The sequence below is a fragment of the Rhineura floridana genome, chromosome 1, assembly GCF_030035675.1.
Source record: "Rhineura floridana isolate rRhiFlo1 chromosome 1, rRhiFlo1.hap2, whole genome shotgun sequence".
NCBI lineage: Eukaryota > Metazoa > Chordata > Lepidosauria > Squamata > Rhineuridae > Rhineura > Rhineura floridana.
The window spans coordinates 206,801,442-206,827,745 of record NC_084480.1 but is presented as its reverse complement, the minus strand read 5'-3'; the positions used below and the strand labels follow the sequence as shown (position 1 = coordinate 206,827,745).

At 41.7% G+C, this 26,304-nt stretch overlaps 2 protein-coding genes across 2 annotated transcripts in view; one reads left to right on the top strand and one right to left on the bottom strand.

The window, feature by feature from the left end:
* Positions 1–13,321, top strand: part of IRF4 (interferon regulatory factor 4) — a gene marked incomplete at its 5' end in the record, with an annotated part of 29,486 nt that extends 16,165 nt beyond the window's left edge. The window contains 4 exons of the mRNA XM_061610821.1: positions 248–355; positions 1,853–2,206; positions 6,793–6,902; positions 8,555–13,321. Coding sequence (XP_061466805.1) covers positions 248–355; positions 1,853–2,206; positions 6,793–6,902; positions 8,555–8,698 — 716 coding nt within the window. The remainder of the gene's footprint in view (positions 1–247; positions 356–1,852; positions 2,207–6,792; positions 6,903–8,554) is intronic.
* Positions 13,322–16,188: 2,867 nt separating this feature from the next.
* On the bottom strand, positions 16,189–22,730 carry LOC133377220 (myotubularin-related protein 8-like). Its single transcript, XM_061610809.1, has 2 exons — positions 21,630–22,730; positions 16,189–16,278 (listed from the first exon to the last, which is right to left on the bottom strand). Exons 1-2 carry the CDS (start codon positions 22,728–22,730, stop codon positions 16,189–16,191), a joined length of 1,191 nt encoding a protein of 396 aa, XP_061466793.1.
* Positions 22,731–26,304: the final 3,574 nt, after the last annotated feature.

The window sequence follows — 26,304 nt, the reverse complement described above, 5'->3', positions numbered from 1 at the left end:
GCCACCACAGGCCCTCAGCAGAAACATCCAAAGTGCAAGGGAAGGTAAACATCCACCAAGGCTTTTGTAAATTTCCTGGGAGCTCTGCTGAAGGACAATCTATAAATATTTTAAATAAATATGTAAAATGTATTCAAGTCAAAATGGATGGTAGGTGTCTCAGATTTGGAAGGGGAAAGCCTTCTATTGATTTTGGACCACTTGGCAACATAGTTAGTGAAGAGAAACTTGTTGTTTGTGAAAACAGGTTGTCAGGTGACTGGAACCTTTTACGCTTGTGCACACCCTGAGGCACAGACTCCTGGGATCCCAACAGAGCCAAGCATAAGGTCTGGTGAAGCTCTTCCATTGTCAGGTATAGAAATCATTCAACAATTGGCAAGTATGATGAATTCATGGCAACCTTCCCATAACTTTCCAGATAAGTCTCTACCTTCCCCGTGAAATCAAACAAGGGGATAAATGTGAAATTTCACCAACATTTGGTTCTCTGTTTTGGTTTGGGAAATGTATGGTGAGTGGAGAATGTAATTAAAACTTTGATTATGCACATTTACATGAAGTGTGGAGAATGCAAAAACAGACAACATGAACAAGGAATTTTGTACAATGCCTAGTCAATATGCATGGACTTTTATGCAATGGCCAGTTAACATGCATGGATTCCACTTCCAACTTATGTTGAAAAATATGCATAAGTGGATAAAATCAGTTGGGTAGTGTGTGTTTTGGGCAATCTATGTAGGTGTCCAAGGTAAGACAGGTGTTAACCAGACAGAGATCCTCTTTAGAGCTCCTATTTGTGGAATTCCTTCCCTAGGAAGGCACTATTATTCTTTCAGAGTGCCAGGCAGGCTGACCTTGGGAAGGAACTGGCAAAGGATTCTCCCAGGCTTGTATAATATATTTTCCTCTCTTTTGTTGATTGTTATATATTTGATATTTTTATAAACATGAAAGTTCCACTGAAGAACGGTGCACAAATCTGAAATAATTACCCAGGCACTAGGTGAAATGTATGTGGAGGCCATGCATATCATTAACCAGGCATTAAAGTACATCTGTCCAATTAATTTTGCCCAGAACCATTTGTCAAGTATTCATAACAAACATCCTTATGTGTGAAATTCCCTGTTTACTGTTTGGTGAACTTTCTCCATGCCTTCATCTAAATGTGCATTAAGACTGTACAATTACAATTCCTATTAACCTTGATGGATATATGCTGACATAAATTATGCAGTACTTAAGCATATGGATAAAATTATTTTCAGGTGCATGTTTATAAATATGTTCTCTTGGTCTAAGGGTGGTTTATAAAGGTGGCTTGTTTGGCTACCTGTAACTCCACACCTGTCCACACCTGCAGCTCATTAGCCATATTTGTTACTTGCTCCAAACAAATAGAGCTGCTACCTAGGTGCCATCAATTAGTGTGCATTTTGACTAGGCCAGCAAGCATGTAAACCTGATACATAACAGAATTCACTATGCCAGATACCACTTGCAATAAGCATTTCCCCAATGAATCTATTCACATGCTGTGTGGCACAATCTTACACATGTTTAAGCCCTGCTGTGTTTAATTGTGCTTACGTCCTAGCAAGTGTACTCAGAATTGCATACACATACTGAGGTTCACTCAAAGTCTGCAGCGGAAAAGTGATTTGAACCCACATCTCTAAGGCTTGATGCACCACCTAAACCTCAGTGTTTCTTACCTTACTTTATTATTTTATTTATATCCCGCCCTTCCTCCCAGCAGGAGCCCAGGGCGGCACTTGTAGATGGTACATTAAATGCCATTTTCTGATGTCATTGTTACAATAATTTTGCATAAATATACTTTCAGATTGTCGATTACGTATCTGTCTATATTACTATGAAACTCTTGTAAAAGAAGTCACAACATCAAGTACTGAGGGCTGTAGAATATCTCATGGACAAAGTTATGAAGTCAGCAGGCTGGATGAAGTTCTTTTCCCTTATCCGGAAGATCATAATCAGAGGAAAATAACTGAAAAATCCCTAAGCCATCTAGAAGGGGGAGTGATACTCTGGATGACATCTGATGGACTATACGCTAAGAGACTTTGTCAAAGCAGGATCTACTGGGATGGGCCTCTGGCATTTTGCAATGACAGACCTAACAAACTGGAAAGAGAGCAGACATGCAAACTTTTTGATACTCAGCAATTTTTATCAGGTAAATTTTCAGTTTGTTACAATTGTCAATGCATTCTTGTCCTTTCTAAATTGTGTGATTAAGGCTTTATTATTATTATTTTAACTAGCAGTGGGTTTCATTGGGAGTTGAATACACACTCATAATTTGACTGTTATTTTGCCATAAAATATAATGAAATATTATCTAATCGACTAAAAATGTATAATTAGTATTCATTTGAGAATAGCCATTTTGTGTTACTAGTTGTCCCACTGAGGGCTGATAATGTCCCTCATGCACATTTTTGCCTGTCCTTCAGTGATGTGATGTAGCATTCCAGCTTAATTTGAAACTGTGAAATGTATATTCACAGTATAGTGAACATACATATATAGCTGGTATAGAAACAATTGGACTGAAATGAACACTTCTGAGCAAATTTGAAAAAGGAATAGATGAAAGAAATGATTATGTATGAAATTTCCCCTACTTTATAGATTTGCCCATTTGGACTCAGCTTTATTTAAACAATCCTTCTATACCCCCACGTATACAATTTTGAATAAATAGATAAATCATAAATCCCCCCTCCCCCTCAAAAAGTGTATGGGAGATTTGTGTCTTCTCCATACTTGTTCTTATCCGAAAGCCAAGCTATTGCATTGGGTCCTGTCCAGGGTGTTTTTAAAGGAATTGTTACTGGGTGTCCATTTTTTCATTCGAATGGTTTGTTGCACACATGGAAGTCTCTCTACCATGTAAAAGCTCTGACATTTGGACTGAGGCGAAAGTGGTTCAAACTAAAAAACAAACAGGAAGTGAATACAGCCTTGCAAATGCATTTACAGAAGTTACTAGCCTAGCAAAATTCTTACTAGCCTGCCCAACCACCAGTAAATACATGAACTGAAAAGCAAATTAAAATTTAAAACTGCTCCTTACGATCCACACCCTTCTCTAGCAGAATTCATAGGAAAAAAGAACAAAGATACAGAGAACCAGACATTACAGTCAGTAGTGTGGTGCAAATTTAGAAGTGCAGGATCCCTTCATGAGTCATGCCACCCCCCTTGCAACCTGGCCTCCTTCAGCCTCTCTCTCTCCCTCTCTCTCTCTCTCTCTCTCTCTCACACACACACACACACACACAAAACTTGAGCAACCTCCATTTCAGTAAGCACACCTGCACTAGTAATGAGATCCACACCCACAGTGGATGCCTATCATGGAGAAGGAGGCAGGAGAGTAGGGCTCCTCAGGCCAAACGATTGAGTGGAGGCCTTGGCAACAGACTCCCCAAGCAGGGCCAGACCATGGAGGAGGAAGAGGAACAGGAAGAGGAGGCGCCACACCACAGGGCAAGAGACAAGCTGCAGGCTGGTGTGGACAAATATCCGCTAAATTCTGACGCTCCCCTCCCGCAGTCCAGTTCAAGCAGATATTTCATTCACCCCAGTCTGTAGTCTGTCTCTTGCCCCATGGTGTGGCACCTTCTTGTACTGTTCCTGTTCCTCCACCACAGTCTGGCCCTGCTTGGGAGGGCTGCTGCTGATGCCTCCACTCTTATCATTCAGCCCAGTGGCCCTCCTTTCCTGCCTTCTCCTTCTTCATGAGGGTGGGGGTGCATCAGAGGGGGCTGGGAGGAGGCAGCCTCCAAAAAAGAGTAAGATGGTATCCCAACACATCCCAACAGGACTACACACCTGATTACGGTGTGTATAGAGATGTTGTTGTTGTTATGTACCTTCAAGTCGATTACGACTTATGGCGACCCTATGAATCAGCAACCTCCAAGAACATCTGTCATGAACCACCCTGCTCATATCTTGTAAGTTCAGGTCTGTGGCTTCCTTTATGGAATCAATCCATCTCTTGTTTGGCCTTCCATTTTTTCTACTCCCTTCTGTTTTTCCCAGCATTATTGTCTTTTTTAGTGAATCATGTCTTCTCATTATGTGTCCAAAGTATAATAATCTCAGTTTCATCATTTTAGCTTCTAGTGACAGTTCTGGTTTAATTTGTTCTAACACCCAATTATTGATAGATTATGTTAAGTAGATTTTCAGAAAGACTGGTGGTTCGTAAGAACCCTAAGGATTATTGTGTCATGTGCCCCTATGTTCTGCTGTTTCTGTTCAATTTCAGTAAAATTTCATACCTCCAGACAGTGTTTCAGTGGTTTCCAACCTGAATTTGTGTTCTTGGTTCATTGATTAAATTTTATGTGTCCATTTGTGTCCACTTGGTGTCTAAAAGCGAGGACTGAGTGTCCATTTGGACACACAACTACAGTAGGGCCCCACTCATACAGCGGGTTATGTTCCGGACCGTTATGTTCCGGACCCCCGCTGTAAAGCGAAAGCCGCTGTAAAGTGGAACCCATTGACTAACATTGACTAAAATGGCGCCCGACGGCCAAAAAACGACGTAAAAGCAGAACAAGTGCTGTAGGAGCAGGGCCTTTCTGCAACTGACAACTGCTGTATCAGTGGAACGCTGCAAAGCGGAGTGACGCAAAGCGGGGCCCTACTGTATTACTTTAAAAAAGCCTTGGTCTTGTCTGAAAGTCAGCTCCAGTTTATCCCAACTGAAGGTGAATACAGACAACCATGGCATGCATGTAATCACTCAGTAAGCTGGTCATTGTAATGTCCTGCCAAATGAAAATATTTTTTTTTACTATACCTGTGTACCTGATCAGAAGTCTGGGGAAGTAGGGAAGTGTAACACTACTTTGCAGGATGTTGTAGATTATTGATTTATATGGTTATATGTGCACTGTGGTTATGTATCATTGCCTATATTTATGCTGATACTTGGCCTTATATCAGAAGTCTAACTTGAATTCTTCTCAGGCATTGTGGCATTCTCAAGGTTTGCTTCAAGTGCATGTATGATGGCCACATCCTGACACTATGGGTCCCTGGCCATCTGGGGAAGGTAGACACAGCTACAATAGAGTGTACAATTCTCTTGCACCCTCCCACTCCTCATATGAGGTTCTTGCCACCAACAGATAAGGAATTAAATTATTTGAGTAGGCTGAAATCTGATTTTCCATACATTTGGAATGACCACTACACTGTCTTGATAGTTGTGTCCCCAACTGAGGTCATGTGATCAGTTGGACTAGGTGATTTGAGCAGGTTAACCCTATAATCCCCAATGAACAAGAAGTAAAAACATGCATTCCCATATTATACACAACATCCCATAAAAAGCCATAGTCCATATTTACAGTCCAAAAACAGTAAAGTCCAATTTCTTCATAGACATGCTTAAAATTTGCAGATGCTCATTTCAGTGATCGGTGAACTATGACCATCAGACTTCAATGACAGGACTTCTGAAACAGGAGTACATACTACTCAAATCCCACCCCTTTTTACTGTAAAACCTGGTGGGAACAGCTTGAGTGGTGTTTTAAAAATCCGCTTCTAAGAGATCTCACAACTGATTGGCAGATCAACCTGTTCCCCCTACAGGTGTGACTAAACTGAAACGCTTTGATCTGGTGATTAGTGAGTTTAGAGCCCTACTTTGGGTGGCTGTTTCCTGAGAGTTCCTGGATGCTTCTGGATGCTCATATTATTGTGAACAGTCTTGGGGCAATGGATCTCCGTCCACTTCAGGGGGCTGTCTGTTGGATGCATCTTGAGATGGTTCCATAGATGTGGGGGTGGGACATGTTTGGGACTTCCTCAGATGTCTCTTGTTTGTTCTGTAAGTCATTCCCCCAGTCTTATAACTTCATACAATTAGGGCTCATCCCTTTTGCTGTGACAGAAGCAGGAACCCATCCCTGAGTTGTTTGCATTTGGACCTCATCACCAACACAGTAGTAAGGGAGACTTATTTCTGAGTAGACATGTATACCATTATATTGTAAATTAACTATACAGTGAATTCTTAATGAGTTTTTGGACACCAGCTGCTCCACAGCAGGAGACATGCTTAAACCTTTTCACAAAGTTTTCACATTTTGCATTTGCCTTTTGGGGAAGGGATACTTTAAGATCTACCTACACTTATTGGTGTGGTAGTATTTGCAGACAATAACTTCTAGGGACTACCTGATTTCAGGTGAACCCATCACAGGAAAGATGAATCCTAGTTGCTAGGGGAAAAGGCGAACTATGGAGATTCCAAGGACGGGGGGGGGGGAAAGCAAGAAAAGTGCATTTAAAAGGGAGGGGGGAAGTGTATTAAAAGGCAGCTGTTTAGGACCGCAGGGATTCCTATTGTCTGGTGTCCAAACAACTCACTTCTCAATCACAGCTCTGACTTCAGTCAATGGGTAATAACACTGATAGGTAGGAATAGCCAGGTTGGCTCATTTCATTTTGCTCCATAACTTTTTTTCTAGGAGGGCTAGAGACTTACAATTTTTTTTAATGAAAGCTTAGATTCTGGGCTACCTGCTGGGGGCATCACTTAAGACCTTTGTGGGTGATGGGTTGGTGATCCCTGAGTTAGAACTTGTACCATAGTTAAAGTTAGATTCTTGTTGCCATAGAATCTTTTGGTCAGTAATCTAGGCCAACTTTTCCATGCTATTTTTTTCTGCTATAGCTCTGAAATTCAGTCCCAGAGAATAGCTTGAGTATTTTCTGTTGACTTTCCAGAACTACAAGCATTTGCTCACCATGGGCGGCCATTGCCTAGATTCCAAATTGTGTTGTGTTTTGGAGAAGAGTTTCCAGATCCACAAAGGCAGAGAAAAATTACAGCCCATGTAAGTATAAACTATTTGATTTACTTAAAACTAGGGACATTTGAAAATATTAAATGGACTGCCAGTATAAAAGTACATAGCTAAAGTGAATGCTTCAAATTAATTAAGTTAATCCAGTGTATTCAGATAAGTTCAACAATTGTTTTGTAGTACTGAAATGAGCTGCGATTTCCACAGTGAATCACTCAGACTGCTGAGCAATATAACTGAAACATCCATAATTATAATTACGTTGCCTGGAAATATGCAATACCAGTTTCTAAATTATTCACATCTGTGATTTCACTTTTGGTTCAAGCTAAACATTTAAACAACTCAAATTATACGAACATGGAAATCACAGTTTATTTCAATACTGCTAATAAACCAGACATGAACTATAAATATGAGGCTTTATGACTTGCCACAAATTGTACGTACAGTGTTGGTATTCTTATAGTGATTATAGTGATGCTTTGAGCAAGGTGGATGAGTAGAAGTCTCTCCTCTTACTTCCATAGTGCTTCCCTCCTACCACTTACCATGTCCTCCATGAATTCTGTGCCCTTACAGCCAGCTCTTTCCATCCTCCTTTGTTTAGGGCACTGATGAATCAATTTAAAGTGCAAGACACTAAACCTGTAATTCACAAAGCTGTTAAGCCAGGGCATCAGTTCACTATTGTCCTAAAATCAAAGTGTATTGGCATAATTAGATTGTGAATCAGGTTGTTAATTGTGTTTTCTATTATATCCATTATTTAGAAACATTCAGCAAAAGAATTAGATGTACAAGATTACATTATATGACCAATATAATAGTGACAAACAAGGTTATCTTGTTTGTTTTCTCAGCTGCAGTGTAGGCTATTTTGAAATTTGCCAGTCGTATGCTTGCCATTATTATATGAGCTAAGACAGTGTTGTCTTGAAAGCTGTGTGTATGTTTGGTTGTGTTTTTTCTTTCTTCTACAATTCCCCCCGCCTCATAATAATCAACTGTAAAAGTTGATAATGTATAGAAGATTTAAATATTACTCATCTTCACCAATGATTGCAACTGATTGTATGAGCAATTTACACAGTGAGGAGTAACATTTCAATGCCCCTACTGCTGCGTGTGTCTGTCTGTGTGGAGTACCCCTGGGGCTGTGCCGTGCTCACACGCAGCAGCTCCATACATTTTGAAAAATTGTGTACAACTGGGGGAAATATATTTTTGTTAGCATCCATGGTTGGCAATAGGCTAGTCTTGTGTGTTTCAGGTAAATATATGTTCAAGGTATGTCCAGGATCTCAGCCCAAGTATGTTCTGAAGCCTGTGCTTGCATATGTGTATAGGCTTCTATGTACATGAAACTCCACTAGACTGCTATATACTTGGCAGCGCGATTCTATGCATGCTTTCTCAAAAATAAGTTCTACTGATATCAGTGGGACTTATTCCCAGTAAGTATATATATCACTGCTGCTGAAAAGAAGCATGTCTGATAAGCTTTAATAACTTGAACCAGGCTTATTTGAACAAATTAAGCGAGACAGAAATCAACCGAAATGCTTTCGTATGTGCAACTGTGTTATCTTGTCCTGGTCTTAACATTTTTAAAATTCCTCAGTATGAATGAATCGGAGCATCTGGCTATGTGTCCCATTAATCTTTTTTCTTTTGTTAAGGTTGAGCCAATGTTTGCAAGGCAGCTATATTACTTTGCACAGCAAAACACTGGACCTTTTCTAAGAGGCTATGATATATCAGAACAAGTCACCAGTTCAGAAGATTACCACCGATCTATCCCTCATTCCTCTGTTCAAGAGTAAGCATATGAAAATTGGTGCCTGAAGCACAATTTTGGAAGTTATGAATAATATGTGAATCACTGGATCACAGTTACAGGATATAAATCAGTGCTTTCACCCAGGAAATGAAGAAGAACAAAATCATTCAAAGAATGGATATCGGCAAGCCTAAAAATATTTTACAGTGGACACATGGCCTCTTCCCTCCATCTTTTGGATTGCTTTACCTCAGATTCTGCTGCTGGGGTTAGGTGTGAAAACTGACAAAATATTTGATATGTTTACATGTTCTTAAATGAGGGCAGTGTCTTGTAGATGACTTGAACTTATTTCAGACTCTTAATTATTTATTTGATTAGAAATCTCAGGGCAGGAATTTTTAGACTGAAGCAACAGTTTACTATGATACAAGATGGCACTCAAAAATATGTTATTCTTTGAAGTGGAATTATTTTGTGATTTTTATAAAAGTATGCTATTTTTTAGAAGTCTACACAGTTTTTCAAGAAAGTTGCAGTGTGTAAGTTTTTTTAAAAGTAATATAATTCCTGACATTCTCATAATTTTCAAATTTTATATTGTTACTGTTTGGAGCACATTCTGCACAATCCATCAGGAGTATTCTTAGGATAAATATTTTATTATCATACTATGTTATTTATATCATTATTTCATTTTTATAAAGTTTATGTTAAGCTCAGTAAGCAATAAAATCTCCCTAACAATCACTGGATTTGTAGTGCAATCCTATACATGTCTACTCAGATGTAAGCCCCATTCAGTTCAGTGGTACTTACTCCCAGGTACATATGTATAGTATTGCAGACACAGGCATCTTAAAAAAAACCCACCCAAACACATATTTGCACAGAATTTAGGGCAAATCCGTGTAGACTAATATCCACACCAACTGAGAACTCCCTTACAAGTGCACGGCAGTTTAATTTGTGCCATCTAAGTACTGAAAACAGTGTTTGAACTAATTCTCAGTTGACTTTATTGTCACAATTATTTCTTTTGAGTGATAATGTTGAGAGACATGGGCCTTAATTCAGCACAGAGTTAAGTATACCAGTTACTGAAGGGTAGTTAGTTACCTAAGTAACTATGTGACCTTGAGTGATTTCTGTCACTGTTTTATTCTTACAATAAAGGAAGGACTGTAATTTCAGGTTACTGTGTTGCTTATTGCTTGGTCAGACATATTCATATGTAGTGTAGGGGAAAAGCTGTAGTTACCGGAAGAAGTATCAAAGCGGAATTCTGAATGAATCATAGGAAATAGTCATCATGATCCCATCCTTCCTTAAAACTAGTTGTGTCTTTCTTTTCTGTACTGAAGTATATTCCGCTCTCCAGTTAAAAGGGTATTCAACTTGAATTTCTAATCAGGGACAAATTGTATATTTTTATACAATTGGCAGGAGACTCATGTTCTAAATCTCCCTGAATTTATACATCTTAAAGATGCATACTGCCATGGGATATAGTATCCATTTTCTGCCCCTGCTAACAAGCCAGTCCATAGTCTGGCACATTTTTCTTGATATATTTAGGCTGCAATCCTTAACACACTCAATAGAGAGTAAGTTCCACTGACATAGGGGGACTTACGTCTGAGTAAACATGCATATGATTGCACTATTCATTTTCTTTAATTTGAAAAAAGAATTGATAGGCCCTATGTAGCTGTTCTGTTATTTTCATGTATGTACATATATAGTGTTGATGCATTCTGCAAACAAGCACAATTTCTTTTTGTATGTGGCTTTTCTTGTGCTTGCAGCCCAGTTTCTTCTGGTTGGTTTTATCAAACAGTGATAAAACAGAAGATTTGTAATTCTAATATGAAGGTCAGCTTGTATTTAGTTCTTAAAGGTTTGATGACTACACTTTTTTCTCATAAGGCAGAGTGTGAAATTTATTTGAATAGCACACTGGTTCGAAATTCATTACTTGGAAGGCAGTCCTTTGGCTTTGAATGGAATATATTTTCAAGTGGTGCAAAAAACACTTCAGGTGAGAATTGTAGAATAAATGTATGTACATGAATATGCTGGTCCATGCTTAAAAATACTTCATAGTGGATTTGAATATTTTTGTTATCTAAGGTGGCATACAGGTGTGCATAACATGAGGAATTTTTCTATATGTTTCCTCCTACAAATAAGGAACTTAACCAATGGCCATGTGAATGAATGCTCATGCTGTTAAGAGGCCTTTTTTATTTTATTTTACAAAAGAGGTGAACTGTCCACTTGAAGGAGAAGGGGTAAGGCAGGCAAGAAACAGGCAAGGCACTTTGCTGTCTAGTACATCTTTGAAAGGGGTTTTAAAGGCATGGAAAGCCAGGCCTGAACTGTGGGAGATAACATCAGCAACCTTGATTTTCAAGATATGTCTGCATAGAGCCTAATATTCAGTATAGGCATTGTAGAGGTTATTGAGAACCAATTTGTGTTTTGAATATCCAAGGCAGAAGGGAGTGCCTTTTCCTTCTGATTCTGATTTGCTAATTGGTCTTTCAAAAATAACTTAGTTTCTTATCCGGATTCTTGCATGCATGTGATTTTTAGCATTAGATGGACGCTCAACATTAGCTATTTGTTTTAGGATTGCCAATACATCTTGTGACAGAAGCTCTTGAGTCAAGATATGGACAGGAAAAGCTGTGCAGCTGTGATAGATGTGCCACAGTTGGCAATGGAGTTGGGAACTATAATCTATGTAAACTGCTTTGTCCTAATCCAGACAAAGTAAAACACTTACTATTCAGTTGGATATAGGCGGGCCCTGCTTATATGGCAGGTTCCGTTCCGGACCCCTGCTGTAAAGCGGAAATTGGCGTAAAGCGGAACCCCATTGAGTATAATGGGGCGTGTCACGCAAAAAATGATGCGAAAATGCCGCAAAATGCCGCAAAAGCGCAAAATCGGCTTTAAAACGGGGAATGAAAGCTGCCGCATTGGCGGAACGCCGGGAAGCGGGGCCCTACTTTAATTAGGTTCAGTCTATATGCTACATGGAAATGTAGATAAAGCCACAACATTTGTTTATACTTAAATGCAAAGGAGCTTTGGAAGGCTGTGATTTTGAGCCAAGGAAGGGAAAGCAGCCTGCTGAACCCTTCTGCTCCTGGCCATTTACACTCAAGAGCTCCCTCTCCAGTTGCCCTCCCCTCCCCCACACAGTGTTTCACGTGTGTGCCCTACTCACATCTGGAACACTTTGGGGAGAAAAGCTAAAATTGCTGTCAAGAAAGGGTTAAGCAACTCTTTTTCCACTCACCCACCCTTCATTCAAATTCTGCTCATCAATTTGATGCTGCTTGTCAATTTAAAGAGATATCAGGGCTTTGTTACAGAGATTTCTGTGTAATGTGTAGTTTGCCCTGAAGCAAAAATGTAAATCTCTAAATAAGACTTCAAACTACTTGGGATTGGTTGTATCATGCCTTCTATATTGTTTTGAGGTGCAGTATTTACAATTTCTAACTACATTTTCTTTGAACCAAGTTCCACAGATCCTAATGAAACTTCATTTTAAGTACTTGAGTTCACAGATAAGCTAAGCATATTTACTTGTATTTAAGTTCCACTGTGTTTGGCAAGGTAAAGTCTTCTCCTAGGTAACGTCTTCACTTTACCCTTGAAATCAACAAGATTGCTTAACATTGCCTGGATCATATCCAGGCTGAGCAATCCAATTTATGGGAGGCTGGCAGGAGCAAAGCTGGCGGAGATGGAGCTGATGGGAGGGGCCACCACATCCAGCTGCCACTCAGAGGCCTCTTGGAGGGAAGGGCACCGATTACGCCGGCAGGGCACAGCAGGAGGAAACAAAATACATTTCCTTCCGCCACCCCTTTCCCGGAGTACCAGCTGCCGGGACAGATTGCTGCAGCAGCTAGCTGAATGAAACCTGGATATCGCATAGATCCCCCCCCTTGGCCCTTCCTCCAACAAGTTCCTGGAATGCCCCTTTTGTAGGCCTTCCACTGGCTTCCTTTATGCTGGGCTTGGCTTCTCCGGTGGACCTCCAGCTGATGAGGGGCTTATGCCGACATAGACCGGCCGAGCTGGGACCCAGCTGACCCAGCCAGAGGTCTGCCATATCCAACTCCCCTCAGCCTTGGGTCAACAGCAGTTATAATGTGCCCTTAGTGTATGAGTTTATATGAAACAAATACTGCACAAGTTTATAAGACTGGTGATTGTAGGGCAATCTATGGATTAACTAGAATCAACCTTGGGCTTTGAATAGTTTGTGTAGACTGTTTCTGTGCTGAATGCTGTCTCCTTGCCTCTTAAGACTGCTTTTTAAAAGATTACTACAAACAGAATGATACTCTTTTTGTATAGCATCTAATGCACCAAATACCAGAAAATATAGAAAAGTTTGTGTTTACATTTTTGTGCAAAGAAAGCAACAAACAATGTGGAAATGGTCCAATAAGAAGCATAGCATTGATTAAGAAGGTGGGTGGACTATTGAACAGGGTCAGTGTTTATTAATAGTCAGAAAACTGGCTTTGTTTTATTTATAACCAGTGGGAGTCAGTATTCTAACTATTCTATTACTACCCTCCTTTGTTGCTTACAAGAGAAAATAAAGCTGGAAATGTTTGTTAACAAATAACTATAGTTGTGCAACACACTGTAAAAGAAAATTAAGCTTGGCTTTGAGTCATTGTTTGAAACATAGTAATGATAAATAAAATGTTGAATTTTCAGTTCTTTCCCAGTGAGCTTTCAAACACATTAATGGCCAAAAACACCCTTCTGAACAACTTCCTGTTTCTGTTTAAATTCTGGTTATATCCTCTTGAGGTCTACTTTCTTCCTGCTATTGAAATCTTATCTCATGTGTTCTACTCTTAGCAGTTCATAAGAACATAACATAAGAAGAGTCCTGCTGGATCAGACCAAAGACTCATTTAGTTCAGCATCCTATTCTCACAGTGACCGGCTAAGACTGCAAGCAGAACATGAGCGCAACAGCACCCTCCCCACTAGTGATTCCCAGTAATTGGGTTTCAGAGGCAGTATGTAGCCATAGTCTTATCCTCCATGAATTCCTCTAACCCCTCTTTAAAGCCATTCAAGCTGAAGCCATTATTACATATGGCAGTAGTGAATTCCATAGTTTAATTATGTAAGCAAGTACTGTACTTCCTTTTCTACTAATGAAAACAGAGGATTTTTCAAATAACGTCTCTGCTTAAATAAGTCAGTTTTTAACTGGATACCTTACAGACAGATAAAATTTCACTTAATACACTGACTGCAATCTTGTACACTTACCTGGGACTAAATTTCATTTCATTCAGTAGGACTTACTACTGAGTAGACATGCCTAGGATGCCCTGTAAGGCTGCAGTCCTGACGATAAGCACCGTTAAGCATAATAGGGGCCTACATCAAAGTAAACATGCATAGGATTGCAGTTCAAAAACCTTCATGAATCTGTCTGTGATGTGGCTATTGCTGGACACTATCCAGCCAAAGTTTGATTTCAGTGGGAGAATATTGTGTGTACTTAATTCTTTCATGGAAATACATGGAACATGAAGTCTACACTTTGGCTGGCATGTTGTGGTGTTTGTGAACAGTGATTTGCAGGGGCTTTAGGTTACCCAGATATTAGCCTCTACATTTTAAATTAACAGATTTGTAGAAAGAACAGAGGATTCATTGGCCTGTCAAACTGGCCTGTTTACATCAGCATTTGTCACAGGCATGGAGGTGGGGAAACACCACAGTATCGCATCAAAGAGCTTTCAGGAAAAGAAAACCATCGCCTACAGATTACTAGTTAGATCTGTCATAAGTGTGAGCTTCCTTTTCAAAAGATAAGCCAAGCAGCTCAATTTAACTTGATCTCATTCATTACGGTGGCAGTCATGTTAAAACTGAAGTGCTTCACTCTCATCTGGTATATTTATTTTTGAAATGTGTCTACTGCTTTAAAAAATGCAGAGAGCAGAGAAGGAAAAAGTCAAGATTAAAACAGCAATAAAGCCAATTACACATAACGGTGAAAATAGCAGTAATTTCGTAAAAAAACAGTCTCCTTCTGTGATAAAACGAAGTTTATCTGCCATTTTCTATAACAGCTCATCACTTTATTTTAGAAGGCAAAAATGAGAACTTCATAAATTATAGTTTTTGTCATCAGGTGGACATAAATGTTATCCCATTTTCAGCCTAAACTCTCAGAAATCAAGATCATGGGTCAGGCTGAATTTCATCCTCATTAAATCAGTTTATATTTCCCCTTTTCATGCTTAACTGAGAATTTGATTCACGGATCACAATTTTCCCTACTCACTGAGAGTCCCATGGATTTTAAAGAAACCTTTAAATCACAGTGTATACAGTATACATAGCTGTCATAATGATTATAAAAGTGTGGAAACAGAGACAAAATAAACATGATCAGGTCCAGTTCTAACATGAGGTTCTTGAAAAGCTGCTAACTAATGTGAAGAGTGAATGGAATAATTGCCTTGATCTTTCTTTGAGCACAAACCAAACTAGGGTTGCCAGGTCCATGGCCTGAGACTGATCCTGTATCTTTAGGAGGAGAGAAAGTCAGCCAAGTGCAGGTGTTCTTGCAACTCTGTAATGGGAAAAACCACAAGGTGGAATTCCCCCTCCCCCCTCCACAACTTTTAAAGATACAGAAGACCTCTTGGAGGCCGGGCCTGGCAATCAAGAGGTCTTCTGTATCTTTAAAAGTTGGGCAGGGGGAAGGGAGAATTCCACCTTGTGGTTTTTCTCATTACAGAGTTGCAAAAACATCTGCACTTGGCTGACCTTCTCTTCTCCTAAAGATACAGGATCAGTCTCAGGCCAAGAACCTGGCAATCCTAGTTGCCAGGCTCAGGGCCTGAGAATGATTCTGTATCTTTAAGAGAAGAGACAATTCAGCCAAGTGCAGGTTTTCTTTTCATGCAGGTTGCCAGGCCCAGCCTCCAAGCGGTCTTCGGTATCTTTAAAAGTTGTGCAGGGGGAAGGGAGAATTTCACCTTGTGGTTTTTCCCACCACAGTGTTGCAAGAAAACCTGCACTTGGCTGAATTGTCTCTTCTCTTAAAGATACAGAATCATTCTCAGGCCCTGAGCCTGGCAACCCTACACCAAACCATAACCTATGGGCTTTTGCCCATATAATGAAAGACTTACTAGTTTGGCTTTCACAAGGTTCCACAAAAGCCAGGAGGAAAGATAGTATCCCCTCCTACAAACTTGGGTGTCCACAGGAATTTTTCCAGGGACGGGGACAAAATAAATACTCCAGAAAACCAAACAAACATAATTAGCATCAGAGAGATTCCTGATAGATCTGGTGACGGAGCAGTGGCGAGATTGGGTGAATCTGAGGGGAAAAAATTCTGAGAAAAAAATTGTATTCCAGGCATACACATCTGCTATTTCTCAGTGGGTAGGCCTGTCCATCTATGGGTAGACCTGGCATCCAGACAACATTTTTCCACTCACTTCTGGAACCCTACATTCTTTCCATGGGTTCCTTTATTCCTTCCGGCCTAAGTGCACTGCTGCTATAATCAGCTTCATGGCTCTCCCCCACTGCATTTCTCTAAAAACAAGAACACCAGACTGCACATCAGGGTTGTCATGCCCTACGCTATCATTGCCCCCCCCAATGCAAAGTGGGTTTAGGGACTCTGGGTTACTTCACAGGGATGATGTAACTCCCACTCTGCCAGTCACAGCCCCACATCCTGCAATATGGGTACAATATGGGTGCATTGGCATTAGCAGAGTAATTTTTAAAAATATTTAGTGGTTTTTGTGTGTGTGGATGCAATAAGACCCGAGTTAGAAAGATCATGAAGTCCTGTCTGGATCTGTCTGGGTTACTACCTTTTATTTTTTGAGTAAGTGCACAATTGACCTGTCACAGCTGCACTAAAATCCTAGATACCTGAATTGTTTGCTGGGGCAGCACTCACCTCCACGAGGGAAGACTAGCATAACATTATTTATTTATTTATTTATTAGATTTATATCCCACCCTTTCTCCCAGTAGGAGCCTAAAAGGCTTAAAAACAAACCGAGAAATTCCTTCTCTACAGTCTATCCAGGGATGGGGAACCATTTGGGCCTGGCAAGCCAGATCCTTATCACTCCCTGCTCTCTGCCAACTTTGGCAGGAGAACATCAGTTGGGTGTCATAATGATGTCAGGTGACTGACACTTGTCGAAGTCCCCTGTGCAATGGTTCCCAAAGGCCTGACAACCAGCTGGATGTTGGGCATTTGGGAAGTGCAGTGCAAAGTGCTTTGCAAGCTCTGTGCTCAGCGCTTCCTAAGTGTCAAGCACAGGGCTGGCAAAGCGCTTTGTGCAGTGGTTTCCAAACACCTGACAGCTAGCTGGCTGTAGAGCACTTGGGAAGTGCTGTGCAGCTGGACTCTACAGGCACTGACAATTGGCAGTGTCTGCAAAACCCCTTTTGTCCATGCCCTGCCATACCTGCCCCACACCTAACCCCCTATGTATGACATCAGTGACAGGGCAGGTGGGCTGGCTTATCTGAAATGGCCTCCTGGATCAAATGAAGAGACATACGAGGCTGGATTAGGCCTACAGACGGGGGCCTGCATTTGTTGCCTCCTATCTCACAACAACCGAGGGTGGGAAGGCGGGGAGGAGGTGTGGCAGTCATCTATCGGGAGTCTTTAGTTTTCACCAGACCTCCTCTTCATAGGACTAAGTTTGTTGACTGCATGTACTGGAGGTTGGGCCCGAAGGGCAGTTTGGGGATCCTGCTTGTGTACCGCCCACCCCGCTACACAGCAGACTCCCTGGCCGAGGTGCTAGAGATGGTCTCGGCTGTACGTGCGTTGTCCCCAGAGCTGTTAATTCTCGGGGACTTCAATGTACATGCTGAGGCCACTCTCGTAGGAGCCCCTCGGGATTTCCTGGAAACCATGGCTTCCTGGGAACTGCACCTTAGTAATATTGGGCCCACCCATGTAGCCGGTCATGCTCTCGACCTTATATTTGTCCTGGGAGGGGAGGGAAGTGTTCTGAAGTTGGGGGTGGCTTCTTCCACCCCTGTGTCATGGTCAGACCACTATCTGGTAAATATAGGCTTCTCGATACCACACACCCTCCGTAGGGGAAAAGGACCTATTACAATGGTCCGCCCCAGACGCCTAATGGATCCAGAAGGATTCCTGACTGCGCTTGGGGAATTGGAACCTGCTGAAGGCCGCACGGTCGATACCCTGGTGATGGAGTGGAATGAGGGGATCACCAGGGCTCTGGACCGCGTGGTGCCGAAATGTCCTCTCCCCCTGAACAGAACTCAGTTAGCACCTTGGTATACTCCACGGTTGCGAAATCTGAGACAGGAGGTGAGACGACTAGAACGCCGATGGCGGAAATCCCGTTCCGAAGATGTCCGGACACAGGTTAGAGCAGCAGTAACTGCCTACCAAGTGGCAATAAAGGCAGAAAAGAAGAGGTCCTTTGCCGCCTCTATTGCATCCGCAGAGTGCTGTCCCAGGAGGTTGTTCCAAGTGGTCCGAAGCCTGGTCGGTCCAGTTGCTCAGGAACCCTTGGAACAGTCTAAGGCCTCCTGTGACAAATTAGCAAAGCACTTTGCCGACAAAATCGAACATTTACGGAGCTCAATTCCATACGCCGTGGACACAGTAAATGAAACAGAGTTGGCCAGTTGCAATCCGGTCAAATGGGATCGGTTTCGACCTCTTCCTTCTGAGGATGTGGACAAGGTGCTCTCGACTGTGAAGCCTACCACCTGTCTAACTGATCCTTGCCCATCATGGCTCCCTGTGAGCTGCAAAGAGAAATTGGGCGAGGGGATTAAGGCGGTGGTCAATGCATCCTTGGAGGAGGGTGTAATGCCATTAGCACTCAAGGAGGCAATTGTAAAGCCCATCTTAAAGAAGTCCTCCTTGGATCCCCAAGTTTTGAATAACTTTCGTCCAATTTCGAATCTACCATTCCTGGGCAAGATCATTGAGCGAGTGGTGGCTAATCAGTTGTCGACACACTTGGATGAAATGGATTATTTGGATCCATACCAATCGGGTTTCAGGACTGGACATGGAACTGAAACAGCATTGGTCGCTCTGGTTGATGATATGAGGAGGGCATTAGATAGGTGAGAATTCACCTTTCTTGTCCTCCTCGATCTCTCAGCGGCTTTTGATACTGTCGACCACAGTATCCTTTTACATCGCCTGGAGGAATCGGGAATAGGAGGCACTGTACTACGGTGGTTCCATTCCTTTCTTTCCGACAGGCATCAACAGGTAGCATTGGGGGAGGAGGTTTCAGACCCTTGGCCTCTCAATTGTGGTGTGCCACAGGGCTCTATCCTCTCTCCCATGCTATTTAATATCTATATGAAGCCGCTGGGGACAATCATCAGGAGATTTGGGCTGCAGTGTCACCAATATGCGGATGACACTCAGCTCTATCTCTCGTTTAAATCTTCACCAGAGTCTGCTGTGGAGACCATGTCCAAGTGCCTGGAATCCGTGAGTGGATGGATGGGAAGGAACAGGCTGAAGTTGAATCCTGATAAGACTGAGGTGCTACTCGTGGGAGACAAGGGAAGGCTGGGAGATGTTGACCTGGTGTTCGACGGGGTGAAATTGCCCCTGAAGGACCAGGTCCGCAGCCTTGGGGTTGTTCTTGATTCCAAGCTGTCCATGGAGGCTCAGATTTCGGCAGTGAGCCGGGCAGCTTGGTATCAATTACACCTCATTCGTAGACTGCAGCCCTACCTTCCTGCTCATCAGCTCCCACTGGTGGTACATGCCCTGGTCACCTCTCGGTTGGATTACTGTAATGCGCTCTATGTGGGGTTACCCTTGAAAACGGTCCGGAAATTATAACTTATACAAAATGCTGCAGCTCGACTACTTACAAACTGTCGCCGCCGGGAACACATCACCCCAGTGTTGTTCGACCTACACTGGCTTCCAGTTATTTTCCGGGCCCAATTCAAGGTGTTGGTATTAACCTTTAAATCCCTATACGGTCTCGGCCCAGTTTATCTGATGGAGCGCCTCCAGTACCACAAATTAAGCCGCCTGACTAGATCAGCTATGCAGGGCCTTCTCTCAGTCCCACCAACGAAAACAGCTAGGTTGGTGGGGACTAGAGAGAGGGCATTTTCAGTGGCGGCCCCCACTCTCTGGAACTCCCTCCCGTATGACCTTCGACATGCCCCTTCCCTGAATGTATTCCGCCAAGCTTTGAAGACCTGGCTCTTCAGACAGGCCTTTGGGACTTACGGGGAGAGTTAAATTTTTACGACCAATAGCCTACTACTCTGTACTGGAACTGTTTTATTGTTATATTGTATTTTATGATGTATTTTATTATGATGTAATGTATTGTTGTTAAATTGTACGTCGCCTAGAGTGGCCATTGGCCAGATAGGCGACCCACAAATTAAATTATTATTATTATTATTATTATTCTACAAATGCCAGACAAGTCCTTATTTTCTCTCTTGCTCTTTTTATTTTTTTAATGGAATCTGGAGATTACGGCTCTTCTAAAATTAGGGACAGAAGTTCCTTTCCAAATAAGCAGCCATATTTTGTCGTTTCATAGACTCTCCTATTAAAAAAAAAAAAAGAGCACCTCATGCTTGCCTCCCTCCCACCCGCTTCTCATGTCAGCTCTAGGACTGGGCAACCACTGGTAGAGCAAGTTCCATGTGGGTTTAAATCTCAAGGGTTCAACTTCAGAAAAAAACCCGCCCGCATTAAAAACAATCAAGAGACATGACCATGAAACCCACTCGCATATTCTTTCAATGTGTGAGAAACCTCCCCTTAAAATATTTTGAATAAATACTCTCAAATGGAAAATCCAAGGGGCTTGAAAGTTCCTAACTTCTTTTTGAATGCAATTGCACAAGCACACATTGTGGCATTACAGAAGCATATCAGAAGCTAATGCTGTAATCTTTTATACACTTGCGTATAAGAATAAGCCCCATTAAATTCAGTGGGACACTTCTGAGGATTGGGACCACTGCATATCACTGTTGCAATCAGAGGGTGCAATCCTGACCCTAGCAGCTGCCTGGTGGAGCTCAATGGAGTGGCAGAGCCACCGTCGTGTCTGCATCCCTGCTGAGCATGCTGGCCAGGACAGAAGGCAGCACTGGATTAACCATTAAGCAAAATAAGCACGTGCTCAGGGCACCAAGGGAAGGGAGGCACCGCAGAGTTTCCCCCGCTAGCTATCATGCCCTTAACTTTCAACTCTTTTACTGCCACACTTGACTTTAGTCGATTTTTTTGTAATTCTCCTTATCTGCCATGTTCGACTTTAATCTGAATTGTTAAAAAAAAAGTTTTCTTTGGTATGGTGAGTGACTGAAGTTTAAAAATTTGAAGGTGTCAGACATAGACCTAGAGTTCAGTATGTTTGACTGTCTTACCAACGTTTTTCTGCATGAATTTCAGTGTTTTTCTAATCATTATGAATATATTATTTATTTATTTATTTATTTATTTATTGTACTTTTAGACCGCCCTATAGCAACAAGCTCTCAGGGCGGTGTACAACAGAATAAAAACCACATTTAAAATACAAGTGAGAGTGGGTACAATACTACTATAAAAACATTTTTAAAAGCAAAGATTAAGACAAAAATTAAAATAAAATTACAATTACAATTAGATTTAAAATTAAAATTAAAATTAAAATGCCTGGGCAAAGAGGTAGGTCTTTACCTGGCGCCGAAAAGATAACAAAGAAGGCACCAGGCGTATCTCGTCAGGGATTTCTGCAAGTCACAAGCATTCTACAAAAGCAATCAGATGCATTTAACTGGAGTCTGTACATTTCAGACCAGTTTGAATCCATTTTCACAAACTGACTACTTGGTTTAAAAGCAAAACACAAAGATAGGTGTTCTCCTACTCTTACCATGAATCCCTTAAATGTCCGATAAAAGGGATCCAAGAGAAGGCTGGCCACTGAGCAGACCTGAGCAGTGCGATCCCAGCCATCAGAACAGTGCACTAAGACACTGGCGCCTTCATCTTTCACTGCCTTTGAAAGGAAGATGCCAGCATCCATTACAGCTTTAATGTGCCGTAACCAGCCAGAGTTCTCTAAGCCAGTAAGGAAGTCGCTCATTGAAGGAGATTTAGTTTCACACACTTCCAAGAGCTTCTGCAGGCTGCTCCTCATTACATGTATGTTTTCGATACCAATGAATTTAAAACGGATGTTGTCATAGTTATCAACGTTCTCATAACCTTTACCAGCAGCTCGGTTGGCCATGGAGTTCAACTTTGGCCTTGTGTCTACAACATACATGAACGGACTTCCTGGGTTTGCTTCCCTCAGTGCCTGCAACAGCTGTTCATCCTCCAGGCAGCGGGCGCTGAACCCAGACAAGGGCTGACTACAACGGCATATGGCAGCATTATTCTCTTTGTAGAAGTAGGAAAGCACTGGTATCCGACCTCGGCTTCGAAACCTCGCACTCCCCAGCACCATCGCCCTAGTAGCTGCTTTAGGAACCACTAGATCCAGAGAGTATGTGCTGCAAACCTCATAGTCTTTGTTAGCATCAGTTATTTCCCAATAGTTATTGGGAAACCCCATCCCTTGGTAGTCTACTTTGACATCTATCAGCTTCCAGCCCATCTCCTGGTTGTCTTTGGGCATTCTGGGGTTGTAAGAGAATGCATAAAGTTCTTCTGGTTTCACTGGCTGCGAGAGTTTCAGCAGGGAAGTGTAGATTTCGTGACAGTCCCGCTCATGCCCAATAACAAAGTGAGCGACACGGAAGTTCTTGCAGTGAATAAGCAGTGGGCAGCCCGATGCGGTCAGAGGCAGCTTCTCCACAGTAGCAATGTGGTGGTGGAGAATCCATGTCTCCTTTCGAACTTCAGCTGAAGCATCTACATAGATCAGATGAGTTGCTGTCAAGTACAACGTTCCATTTGCTGGCTTCCTGTTGGTGTAACGATCTAGTAACTTGACGTTTTCTACCTTTGGCGTCGTAATGTGCTCCATGGCTGATCCGTGTATCTTCAAGGTTAGAAAGCAATGGAATAAAAGATGTTTTGTTTCGTACAAATAATGATATTTCTCCATTAGAATCTCTTCTTAAAAAATTGTCCGTCAACATAGATTTCTGTAGAAAGTGGATTTTCAAAATTGAAAAGTATGCTCTCGAGATCAAGCAATTTCAGTAGAGGTAATATCTGATCTTATTTTGCCTTATAATCTTTGGGAGGGTGATTAAAAATCGGTTTCAATAAATTTTTGTATTTGCATTTTTTCCCTTAAACAATTTTATTAAGAAATGCATAAAACAGTGTTGAAAATTTGCATTTTTTCTGTTGCCCTAGTTATAAGTAAATAATTTGCTTACATTGCTTACTGCTATTTAGTGTTAAATACAATTAAAAACAGTTTTTATTTAATATAGTTGTGGGATCTGGCCTGGAAGAAAACTGAATTTTCAGTCTCTTATTTTACCTTCAGCACTTATTGAGTCTTAATGTCTTGTCAGTTAAGCAATGGAAGGGCCGAGGGGGGAACCATTGTTGGGCTGTGCTTAGGGCATCAGTGGGCCTTAATCCGGCCCTGACAGAAGGTGTGTGTGTGTGGGGGGAGGCAGATTGCTGCACTAGGCTGAAGATGCTGCAGTGATCAGGCTGAATGCTGTCACATGATGGCAGTGAGGCCAGCTCAGGTTCCAATGTACCTGGGTCAACACAGCCCCTTCCCAGAACACTCTGTTTCAGGACTTCCTGCTGGTTGCTGCCCACAGGGAAATCACTGGCGGCAGTTCTGCCCAGCCAAATGTTCAGCAGGTAGAAGGGGGACCTCCACACTGGTGGAGCAACACTGGCATCAATCCTCAGAGGAAGGCTGACTGGGCTGGGTGGAGGCACCTCATTTGACCTCTGTGGTCTATGTTTGCTTAAATTCAAGAACACTAATTTAGATTATCTAAATTACCGATTTTATGTCTTTCAATTATAATTATTTCGCACATATTTGTTTTTTAAATAGCTTTCTGGATCTTAGCTGTGCTTTATCTGCAATGTTATTATGTAATCTCTTACAGATTTTTTGATTAAGCTGTTAAAAATCTTTTAAATAATAAATAAAAATAGAGACTTAATGTTCTTGCGGAGGGGAGTACCAATTAACACACTTCTTTTAATAATGTTGAGGTTCATTTTCTGTGGATTTCTTTTTCTTTTCCCAGCAAAACCCCCAAAGATAGTATGCCTTTTAAAACAGAAGTGGGGGGTTTACAGTCAAGGGAAACCCCCCAGTTAATTTATTTTTAAATGGTGTGAAAGCTTTCTGCTAAAAATAGCTTTTGCTCTCTCTCAAATATAAAGTTTCTGTTGAACTTAAATATTTGTCCTTTCCCCACAAACAAAATTTCAGTGATAGTCAAGCACCCACATTATACAATACAAAATGTAAAAGAAAACGAATCAAAAGGGAAAGCGACATTGGAGAGGTAACAAATTCCAGACAGAGTTGTGGGGCCCTTCAGTTTACACCCCAATCCCAACTCAGTGTATCGAAATCACATGTGAGGTGGATGGATCACATGGCCATGCAGATTAGCCCTGCCATGCAGTGCAACAAGGGCCTTTACCTTCTGTTTGCCCAACATGCCAGGAGGCTCTGTGGGTGCACTGATGTAAGTGCATGGAGCTCTTCCATATGAGGGTAGGAACTCAGCGCTCCAAGGAAAGATGTCTGTCGAGGTATATAACCCCTTTATATGCTAGCTGAATGGGGCGGCTGTGTGCATCTATGGCAGGGGCAGGGATAGTCTGTGTAGCCCCATGACCCTCCCTCACACAATCTTTCAATATATGGGAGAGAGAGGCTGAACCCTTCTAGGGTAATTTACACAAAACAAAGGATATAGCATACCATTCAGGAAAGGTGTCCTTTCCAAAATGCGTTACGGGGAGATGGGGATTTTTTGACAAGCAAATCTCTACTAATGTACTTAATAAATGGGCACCATGTAATATAAAACAAGTTTCGTTTGATTAGTCAGTTTCTCAGAGAGGGTCGGGTCCCAGATTCTTGTGTACCAGGTCTGCAATGAATAAGCTGAAAATTTCCAATGACCTGTTGTTTTCAAGTGTGTTTCTGTTGAAGAAGATATGGACATTATGCACGAATTTTGCAGTCATGTAAAATTTCTTTCTCCTCTTCAATTTCTTTCACTGCAGTTTTCCCATCTGAAAGAGACCCTATGAAATATAGTGTGCAGGACTGATCTGCAGTCTCTCCCCGACATCCCACCCCTGCACTTTCATACACTTTAATTACACTCCATATGCTGTACTTAGTTGCATGTTTGGTGAGTATGAAAAGGGATCTTATGCCAGTCAATGAGGGCAGTACTGAGCTAGAAGGACCAATGGTCCATCTTACACTCAGTATAAGGCAGATTTCTCTGTTCCTAAAATCAAGGTATACAAATATGTATAGGTTGACCAGATTCAAAAGAATATAGAACTTCTGCACCTTGTTATATAGAAGAGAGAATTTCAGCAGGTAGAGCTTGTCATACAAGATTAAAGTAGGAATTTGAAAGTTTTTTAACTACTAGAATTAAAATTCTGCAATAACCTCATTGTCTGGAACAAAGAACCTCACTGGGTGCACAACAACATTGATATATGACTGATACTATATTATTATTATTTTTACTATGTATGTCCTTCTGATTGTTTCCTGCCTCCTTCTACAGATTTTCTTCTACTACGTCTATCTTTCACTCTTCTTTTCCTTCACTCTTTCTTTCTTACTCAGATGTAAGTCCCATTAGGTTCAATGGAGTTTACTCCCAGGATTACAGCCTAAATAAATAAATAAATAAATAAATAAATAAATAAATAAATAAATAAATAAATATTTGTTTGTGGAAGTGATTGCCAGCTATGATGGTTTTGGTGACAGCAATCTCAGTGATGTTTCCTGGAGCTGGAGCAGTGGTGGCTTCTGGCAAAGCCGTGGTGTTCTCAGGACAATTTTGTAGCATACAAACTTTTACAGCCCACAAAAAAAGGTTGTCAGGGCATGAAGAATGTAAGAAGCAAAGCTCAGACCAAAGGCCTATCTAGTCCAGCATCCTATTTCCTACACGGGGCAATCAGATGTCTCTTGGGAAGCCTACAAGCAAGGCATGAGGGTGACAGCCTTCTTTTGCCCCTGTTCTCCAGTGACTGGTACTTAAAGCATGCTGCTTCTGATCCTGGAGGAAACATACAGTCATCATGATCAATGGGAACTAGTGGCCATAATGACTAGTAGCTAGGGCTAGCCTTATTCTCCATGAGTTTGTCTGTTCCTTGTCTTTTTTATTTATTTATTACATTTACATCCCACCTTTCCCCCAAGGAATTCAAAGTAGCGCACATGCAGTGGTGGCTGATGTCCATTAGGATTGGTGGGGTGGAAGGCAAAGAGGTCAGCGGGAGATGGAACCAGATCCAATGACAGGCAGAGCCAACTATTTCTAGGACAGAGACACACTCACTATTCTGCCAATTCCAGTGTGTCTCTGCCTCTCTTTTCTGAAAACAGGGTCACACGC

Excerpts from the sequence above, each read along its gene's own strand:
- LOC133377220 (XM_061610809.1), bottom strand. The coding sequence starts at position 22,730 with ATGGAGCACATTACGACGCCAAAGGTAGAAAACGTCAAGTTACTAGAT. Across the intron at positions 16,279-21,629 it reads GGACATTTAAGGGATTCATG|AGAAATGCAGTGGGGGAGAG; the intron begins GTAAGAGTAGGA and ends TCTTGTTTTTAG.